Genomic DNA, 9,507 nt, shown 5'->3' with positions numbered 1-9,507 from the left:
ACCAAATAGAATGGCACTCCATGTTGCATGAGCTTTGAGCTTTTATTTTTAATAATGATCTAATCTTTAATCAAGTGTAAAGGTATAGACCTTGCCAGCAGATGGGAACTATTAATTATTAATTATTTTCCTTTTCAAAATGAAAACTTTGCATCTAGTTAATTTATTCTGCAATGATTTATATCCATGTATCCAATCTTTGTTCTCTTCTCGTTAATTTGGAAATACTGCACAAACTATCAAAACATTCACCACTTAGTACGTTTAATTAATCAATAGAATACTATCTTGAATAAATTAAACCAACTCCACTAACACGAGTCAAAACTTACTCAATATATAGATAGTGAATTCCTATGCCATTTTTTGGATGATTGTTATCTATGAAACTAGCAGAATGGAAATAGTCAAATTATGAATGTTTGAGTGGTATGTAGATTTTTTTTTTAAGAAAAATTAATTAATTCTAACAAGTAGTCTTGCCAAGTAGTCTTGCCATTTTATTAATAATATTACTTTTTGTTATCTATCTTTTTTTTTAATAAATTCGGATTTAGAATAGATACTCTCAACCCAAACTTGAATTTTCCCATTTGGTGCATCAAAATTGACCGAAATTGACCAAAAAAACCGAAATAGATGGAAGTGGACTGAAATAGACTAAAATAGAACTGACTAAAGAGTACCAAATTGACCGAAATGGACCAACTGGACATTGGATGAACCGAAGTTGAGTGAATTAGACCGAAGAGGACCAAAATGTACCAATGTGGATTGAATGGATTGGAGTGGACCGAAATAGATAAAATGGACACCAAATGGATTGAATAGGATTGAAATGTACCAAATGGATTGAAGTGGACCAAATTGGCCAAAATGGATTAAATGGACTAAACTGGATCAAATTGGACGAAAATGGACCAAGTGGATCAAACTGGATTGAATAGGATCGAAGTGAACCGAATCATTGACCACATCACCATTTTTTTTATTGATTTATTCTTACAATTTTTTGATAATATTAAATATATAAAAAAATTAATATATCTACAATTTTTTGATATCATATGTCGGCATCTTCTTGGTCAGTGTTTTGAGATTTGAGAATTTCGTGGCGGATTAGTTCGGAAATGAAGAGACTAGAAGACGATGGTGGCTCCTCACAATCCAAGCAGCCGTCTTGTTCTTTGAGTGGAGACTCGAAAGTTTCTTTCTATGTACGCTTTAATTTCTCTTTTGTTGTTTTTAACATTTTTATTTTTAGGTAGAAATAGAATTGTTTGATTCCTTAGGTTCTGTTTGGTTCACTCAATAAAAAGTTTCTGTTTTTGGTTTGCTAAAAAATGTTTCATGGGAGGGTAGTGTTTTGCCCCATTAAAAAAAAAAAAAAAAAAAAAAAAATCTCTAATGCTTTTTCTTGGTGATTTTTTGCATGATGGAATTTGCTGAATTTTTGTGAGGGAAGAGAGATATGGGTTATATTTCTATACTATTGTTTGAATTTGAAATATGCTCTTGGCTGGTTTTGTAATGGTTTCTGCTTGTTGTAATTGGATTTTTATTTTTAGGCAAGTTTTCATGTGAAAGATTGGAATTTTTTTTCCTTTTGTGGGATTTTTTTTTTTTTTTTGGTTGATTACAACAATGGGGGGAGGGATTCAAATCTTAGCTCTCCAGCAGACAATGCCACTAATGAGAAATTTGAACCATGGGTATCAGCAAGTTTTAAACTTTTGTACTCTCATAGAGATCACATTGATGGTATGAATATGTTCTGTTTATTGAATAACGGTGCTATAGATGTTCAATAGTCTGGGGTGAATTGTTAATGCTAAATATATATATATATATATATATATATTGTTGATTTGAAGAGATGGGCAATCCCAAGTCCCATCGAGTGGTCTTGGTGATACCTCTCGGGAACTAACAATGAATGTTGCCAAAACCTATCTCAAGGAAGTGAAGGAAACGTTTCAAGACCAAAAAGAGAAATATGAAGAGTTTCTTAAGCTCATGGATGATTTTGAAGCTCAAAGGTACAGTAATTGCATGTATGAATTTTTTGTCTTGGATTAATGGAACATTGCATCTAAAACCTAACGGATTATGCCATTGTTTGTTCTTACAGAACTGATACTGTTGGCTTCATTTCCAAAGTGAAAGAATTATTTGAAGGGCATGCTAACTTGATTTCTGGGTTTAACACCTTTTTGCGAAAGGGGTATGGAATAACCTTTGAGGATGATGAGGCTGCTCCACCAAAGAAACAGCCGTCTGGTTCTTCACCTGAAGACTTGTAAGTTTATTTCTCCGTACTCTTTTCTCTTTTTTTGTTTTTACAGTTGTTCCTTTGTTCTGTTTGATTTGCTAGAAAATGTTTCGTGCGAGGGTAGATTTTTTTCTTTTTTTAAATTTTAAACGTCTCTAATGTTTTTGCTTGGTGATTTTTTATATGATGGAATTTTCTGAATTTTTTTGAGGGAAAAGAAATATGGGTTATATTTCTGTTCTATTGTTTGAATTTGAATCATGCTCTTGGCTGGTTTTGTAATGGGTTCTGCTTGTTGTAATTGGATTTTTATTTTAGACAAGTTTTCATGTGAGAATTTTTTAAGTGGTTTGTGACAAATGAAATATTAGAGCGTTTTATTTTTGTGATTAGTTTGTGTAGAATTCATCACCAACTTTAGTTTGGACGGTGAAACATTTTTCATGTGTTATTTGTTTGCATATTAGGGACAATAGCTTAGGCTAGGCGAAGAGAAGTTCAAGAAGCAAATGTGTTGCCTTTGTTGACTTTTCTTTTACCAAGTTTTTCTACATTTTCAACACGAAGGTTTGTAGGAGTTAATGGCTTGTTTTTTTAATATAAAGGCCTTCTACGGATTTTATCCAGCATCCAAAAAGAAGAGTGTAGTAGTCCAATAAGTGTCGTTTCTACAAAGAGTAGTATTTAACAAGTGTAAGGGAAATAGCAAGAGAGAAATAGTGAAAGTAGCATGCGTAGCAAAGTGTGTGTACTGTATTAAGCATCAATAAAACTTCTATTTTAATAATAACTCATTTGAGTATTCTATTTGAGTGTGGTGAGATTTATCACAAAGTATTTGACAAGATACTTTCTCTTTTAGTGTCAAATTTATTTTGACAAAGCTTCTGAAGTGGCAATTCTCTACAGTTTGCCGTTGAAATTGACCGAGTGTCATGCTATCAGCAGAAAGTAATAAACTTTTGAGGGCACATTTATAGGTTGTGATTTATCAAACAACTTTGCTATAGAGTCTGGGATGAATTGTGGTTGTACTAATATTTTGAACATATACATATACATACATACATATATATATACATATATATATATATATATTTGTGGATTTGAATCTGTGGGCAATCCCAACTCCCAGTAGATGGTGGTGATGGTGGTGGTACTCTTGAGGAAACTAACAATATATGATGCCTGGACCTATCTCAAGGAAGTGAAAGAAACGTTTCAAGACCAAAGAGAAAAATATGACATGTTCCTAAAGGTCATGAAAGATTTTAATGCTCAAAGGTACACTCATTGCATTTATGAAGTTTCTTCTTGGATTAATGGAACATTGCGTCTAAAACCTAATGGATCGTGCCATTGTTTTTACTTGCAGAATTGACACTGTCGGCATCACGATCAGATTGAAGGAATTATTTAAAGGGCATAATAGCTTTGATTTCTGGGTTTAACATCTTCTTGCCAAAGGGACATGAAATAGCCCTTGACGATTATGAGGCTCTTCCACAAGAGAAGACGGTTAAATGTCAGGAAGCTATCAGCTTTGTGGACAAGATAAAGGTGAAAATATTGTTTCGTTCTGTTGAATTTCAACTGCAAATGTTGGTTCCTTGCGGTTTAATGAGGACCTTTGTTCCTACAGATACGCTTTCAAAATGATGAACATGTTTATAAAGCATTCTTAGACATTTGGAATAAGTACTGGAATGAGCACAGGGACATAAATGAGGTCTACAATGAGGTAAATATATGCTATGGTTCTGTTTGTTTTGCTGCTCTTTTTTTGGAAAGTTTGCTTGTTAATGTAATTTTCAGTATTCTAGAAGGTTTTTGTCTTACAATTTCAGATTTACTCTCTTTTCAATGGTCATGCGGATTTGCTTGATGAGTTCAGAAGATTTCTTCTGGAAGCTGCATATCTTTCAGCAGAGGATTTTGGTTTGTGAACTGTGAACTAGATAAAGGTGCATATATTGTTTTGCTCTGTTGAATTTCAACAGCAAATGCTGGTTTCTTGCGCTTTAGTGATGAATTTATTTTCTACAGAAACACTTTAATCAAAACGATAGACATTATAAAGCATTCGTAGACATTTTAAAAATGTACAGGAGGGAGCACAAGTTCAAAACTAAGGTCTACAATATGTTATGGCTCTGTTTGTTCACTGCTCTTGTTTTATTGGAAAGTTTCTTGTTCATGTAATTTTCTGTATTTTTAGTGGCCTTGATTTTTTTAGTTTTCCTAGTGGTTTTGTTTACAATTGTTAGGTTGCCACTCTTCTCTATGATGATCACCCGGATTTGCTAGATGAGTTCACTATATTTCTCCCAAAAGCAGCATGATTTTAGCATGCAATATTCCATATCTACGAAATTGAATTGAGTGCTCCAATGAGTGGAAAAACTGAATTGGCATGCCCACATACATGTGGAAGCTACTAGTAAAATATTTCACCATTGTCATTTCCATTTATGTTTTATTTTTTATATCATCATATTAGAGCTATCTCATTAGAACAAGTAAAATATTTCCTTCCCAATTTCGAATTGGATTTGCCTCTTCACATGGGTTTGCCTCACCCTGAAAAGGAGACGAGATGAAGACAAGACACTCATGATCCGATCCTGTCTTGTTGCCATTCCTATTCTCAAAAGGCCAAACACTATGTTACAACAAACAAAGAAAAAGACTTTGAGACGTCACCCCCAAGTGTTTCACATTTTAAAGAATTATTTGGCACAAAGATCACGGAGAGAGAGAGAGAGAATATTTTCCATACTTGTGTACCCACATATGGGCTTTTGGGATCAATAACTTCATTGAAATTTAAAAGAGAACAAAGTTTACATATATATTGGGTATAGGCACAAGTTACAACTAGGTATAGATACAAGTTACAACTCGAGCAGTTTGTGGGGGAACAAGAATTTGTAACTTTGGCCCTTTCTGAAAGAACCACCCATATGGCCAGGTTGATTGGCGAAGTTGATTAAATCCTGTGGGGTACCCGGAATGGTACACTTAATTTGCAAATGACTTGAATAACCTTAAATATTGAATAGCCTTAATTGATTTGCATTAAAAAATTAACTCACAATATGCATCCCATGGAACCTTATCTTTGATTAAAGATACAATTAGAATTAGGCAAAGAAAGGATATAAAAAGAGAGGGTTGCAGATCATAGCAATTTTGCAAAACTTCCATTCTAACGATCTTAACAAATTTATAATACCATAAAGCAATACAAACACATATAAAGAATCCCTCCAATTATAAAATTCCAGCTATTCTATGTCAGGTAACACAACTTATACCAGTCTGAACTCTGAATTGTGGCAGCCCCCTCTAGTCATGAAAAAGGTGCTTAGTTTAGCCCTTAAGCATTTACTATTACGCTTGTGTTTAGAGAAAAATCTAGACAGTAATGGACTATGCGTCGATTCATATTATCATAGATTACACAACATTCACAAAGGACAAGATAAGGGATAAAGAAATTTCATTTTGTTCTTTATTCTTTAATGTGGTGAGATGTAAAATGTCAATCATTTTAAGTGAATAAAAACATATGAGATTCTAAACAAATGACCATATGATAAGTAGCTTTTTTTTATAAAAAAAAAATATGTATAACAAGGAGAGACAATGATTTGTCTAAGAGTGAGAATCATAACCTAAGAAGACAAGCTAATCTGACAGCTTTCAATTACATTCTGTAGTACATTCTGTAGTTCAATTAGTTAGATTCTGAGTCTTTGTCAGGTGACTGATCCTCCATTTGCAGGGTCAAATTTGGAGATGCTCTGCTTTTATATTGCTGGACTATCAAAACTGATGCTGTTGTTGAGAAATCAGTTGAAGTCAACAAACTTCCTACAGGCCCCAGTTCTGGGCAATCACTCCTGCTTAAATCCAAGGCTGCTTCACATTCAGGCATTCGACCAACCAAAAACAGATTGCAGCACTTTAGCTCACTGAGCACAGCAATTGTATCTGCAGCATTTCTGACCAATTTCTCTTCATATTTGATGGAGTCATCGTTGGCCATATTCTGCTTGAATTTAGCAAGGAACTCCTCATCTGATGACCTCAATTCGGTGCTAGAAGAGGAGTCTATATTCACTCTGACAATTTCTCCCATGCTTTCAGGTTCCACTATGAAACGAATGACCATTAGTCTTATACCAGGGTGTTCAGCCATGCGAACCCCATAAGCAAGGGCTTCACGGTCATCACAGCCCCCAAAGAAGGGGACCATAATGAAATAAGAAACATTACTCGCTGCTACTTGAGTGGTTCCACCAAGTCCACGATCAACCAAAATCCCTACTGAGCACCGTGCATGTTCAAGAACCTTAAGATTAACCAAGACAAAGTCATTTCGGGTAGTCTCGAGTGAACCATCCACTCTTTGGTGCTTATGGAATGGAAGAATTATAATTGCAGCTCTATTTGTCTCAGCAGTGTTACAGATGTCTTCATGCATGTCTGACATTGATGAGATTGCTTTCATTGACCGGATGGACACATGACTTAATTGCCTGTAACCCTCAAACGCCACAACAACATGGTTAGAATCTGATTGCTGGCTCTTATTCCAGGAGGGCAACCCATGTTTTCTTGCCTTATGTACCATTATTATAGCTGAGGACCTCTCAGAGAGTTCCATGAGGTGCAGTGCATCCACAGAAAGTCCTTCACGCTTCTCAGATCCTCTTGAGGCCTCAAGGAGGTTAATAATTGATGGAATGTTTCTTGCACTGTGGTAGCAGGTCAAAATCCTAAGTTGGGTATTTGGATTCTTCCTTTCAATTGTTCTATTCTTGTAATCAGCCATTCTTTTCCTTTTTTCTGGCTTATATATAGCCATGACAATAGGTGTGGTGATGAAGGTAGTGAACAGGGCCATTAGAACCATAATGGCAAAAGTCTGGTCGTTCAATACCTGCAAATGGAAAAGGCAAAGCTGTTAGAACCATAAGATCTTGATTCCCACCATAAACTGAATGAACACTGACATTACCTTTCTATCTTTACCAATGTTGAGAACAATGAGTTCAACCAAGCCTTTAGTGTTCATTAGGAATCCCAATGTGAGAGCTTCACGGAGAGGTGCTTTGCAAAGAAGAGTCACCAAAAGAGTGCCAAATATCTTCCCAAAACAGGCAGTAAATATGACTAAAACCAGAAGACCCCATGATTGAAGCCCCTGAATTGTGGCTATATTTGTCCTCAATCCACTTGAAACAAAGTACAGTGGCAGGAAGAGACCAGATACAAGATCCTCAACTTTTTCCACAAGAGTGCCTGCAAATGGCCCATCCTTTGGAATGAGAACTCCAATCACGAAAGCACCGAACATGGCATGAATTCCAATAGCATCAGTAACAAGCCCAGCAGCCAGAACAACAGCCAATGTAGCACAAATGTAAGTCTCTTTTACTGGCTCACCTTCATGGCATCTCTGGGCTATCCATTTGAAGATTGGGGGAACAATCAAAATTGCACAAACAAAAAAAACGCAGCCAGATAAGAAGATCCAAAGCGGGACAAGGGAAGATTTGCCAGTGCCAGAGAGTGCAATGGCAAGAGCAAGTAGAATCCAAGCAGCCACATCATTGACTGCTGCAGCTGACATAGCCATTTTTCCAACATCAGTGGTTAAAAGTTTCAGTTCAGCCAGAATACGAGCTAAGACAGGGAAGGCAGTTATGGAGAGGGCCACACCCATGAAGACAAGAAACGCATTTCCATTTACACCTGTAGATATTGTTTCTTTTAGGACGTATGAGGAACCAATTCCTAATGCAAAAGGAAGGCTGATTCCTGCAAGAGCAATGCCCAATGCTTTTTTTCCAGTCTGACGAAGAGATTTAGGATCTAACTCAAGTCCTGCCAGAAATAGAAATAATAGAAGACCAATGTTTGCTAGAGTATCTAAGACTGGGAGACTTTTTTGTGGGAAAATTGCTTGCATATAGCTTTTGCTTCGTCCCAGAGCTGATGGCCCAAGTAATATTCCTCCCTTTCAAATAGCAACACAAGGTAAACTCACTAAAATGTAAACAAATTTAAGCAATGGTAGCTATTTCTGTCTGGCTGAGTAATTTTAAATGTGAAAATGTCAATTTGGTGAAATCCATAGATCAGGCTCCATAACTCCAACATTTTACGTTATTCAGTGATCTGACCTACGTAAAACAGTTATTTCTCTTTCTTTTCTTTTTTTAATCTTTTTCAAAAGCAACCACCATTCCTCTGTTCTGAAAAGTAAACATTCCAAGGGGAAAAACAAATAAAAAACAGTAGATGGATAGATAGATAAATACATGCGCAAACAAGAATGCAGGTGTATTGAACCAAGTGATTGTTTAAACTCAAAAATAAAACTTCTTTTGCATTTTACAAGGTATTGCGACTGTAACTGACAAATTTGTGGCACCTAAACCACATCATGAGAACTCCAAGTTTACACCATAAACTGGAAAACTTTTAACCCACATAGGTTTTCTTATTAGCTTTTTAAACTTCAAATGTTGAGTGGAAAATTTTAGTAAAGGACCTATGCACTACTCTTTAATATCTGCCTTGAGGGATTAAAGTGATAGTGGGTGCACAAAAGTATGTCATATCAGGCAAGAGAAACTGATATTTAATTAAATTTAATGCAAGTATGGGAAGAAGAAATGAACTTACAATTATCTCTGCAATAACTCGTGGCTGTCTTAATGGCTTTAGGATGAAAGCCAGACCCCTTGTAACTACAAGTACAAGGCATATCTGCAAAATGACAAGAGGCAGTGTAAATTGAAGAGGATCATCTCCCTGAAATATTCCATTTGATGTAGGTTTCATTGGAGATGGACATATCAGTCTTGCTGTAGCGTTGGAAACCATTTCGCTTTAACGAAGTCCACAAAAATTAGTTTACTTCAGAGCCTGCAAAGAGAGATATCTTATCAGACTCAAACTAAAACCTGATTGAGATTAGACTTGAGTTTGCATGGTATTCCTTGTTTACCACCACAAGAAATCCACTAGCATCCTCTACATCAAACCAAACAACTTTGAACCTGCACACACACACAGAGTCACACACACATGGTGGAGACCCACCTTCCATCTCTAATGATGATGTCTAATAATCCAACTTTAAAGATAATAATGTTCTCTAAAGGTGATATCTTTGAGCCTAATAATTCCGCTTAAAAGATATTCATGATCTCTAAAAG

At 35.7% G+C, this 9,507-nt stretch overlaps 2 protein-coding genes and 1 long non-coding RNA gene across 4 annotated transcripts; 2 read left to right on the top strand and 1 right to left on the bottom strand.

Annotated features, from left to right (window-relative positions):
• Nucleotides 1–1,078: 1,078 nt before the first annotated feature.
• On the top strand, nucleotides 1,079–3,361 carry LOC115976763 (paired amphipathic helix protein Sin3-like 1). Its single transcript, XM_031098245.1, has 3 exons — nucleotides 1,079–1,217; nucleotides 1,960–2,039; nucleotides 2,132–3,361. The coding sequence occupies exons 1-3, from the start codon at nucleotides 1,131–1,133 to the stop codon at nucleotides 2,301–2,303; spliced, it is 339 nt and encodes a 112-aa protein (XP_030954105.1). The 5' UTR covers nucleotides 1,079–1,130; the 3' UTR covers nucleotides 2,304–3,361.
• A 55-nt stretch (nucleotides 3,362–3,416) lies between these two features.
• Nucleotides 3,417–8,389, top strand: LOC115976765. The gene is made up of 5 exons (XR_004088372.1): nucleotides 3,417–3,556; nucleotides 3,648–3,832; nucleotides 3,915–4,013; nucleotides 4,120–4,236; nucleotides 6,060–8,389. It is a non-coding gene; the product is annotated as an uncharacterized LOC115976765 (long non-coding RNA).
• Nucleotides 5,453–9,471, bottom strand: LOC115976762 (cation/H(+) antiporter 18-like). 2 transcript variants are annotated; one of them, XM_031098244.1, is made up of 4 exons: nucleotides 9,297–9,471; nucleotides 8,972–9,214; nucleotides 7,299–8,300; nucleotides 5,453–7,220 (listed from the first exon to the last, which is right to left on the bottom strand). In XM_031098244.1, exons 2-4 carry the CDS (start codon nucleotides 9,170–9,172, stop codon nucleotides 6,012–6,014), a joined length of 2,412 nt encoding a protein of 803 aa, XP_030954104.1. In that variant the 5' UTR covers nucleotides 9,173–9,214; nucleotides 9,297–9,471; the 3' UTR covers nucleotides 5,453–6,011. The 2 variants fall into 2 exon arrangements, with proteins under 2 accessions (XP_030954104.1, XP_030954103.1); XM_031098243.1 differs by lacking the exon at nucleotides 9,297–9,471 and having other exon boundaries at nucleotides 8,972–9,284.
• Nucleotides 9,472–9,507: the final 36 nt, after the last annotated feature.

This window comes from Quercus lobata, chromosome 2, assembly GCF_001633185.2.
Source record: "Quercus lobata isolate SW786 chromosome 2, ValleyOak3.0 Primary Assembly, whole genome shotgun sequence".
NCBI classification, from domain to species: domain Eukaryota; kingdom Viridiplantae; phylum Streptophyta; class Magnoliopsida; order Fagales; family Fagaceae; genus Quercus; species Quercus lobata.
Note: the sequence above shows the minus strand (reverse complement) of the source record. Positions and strands in the feature narration are given on the sequence as shown.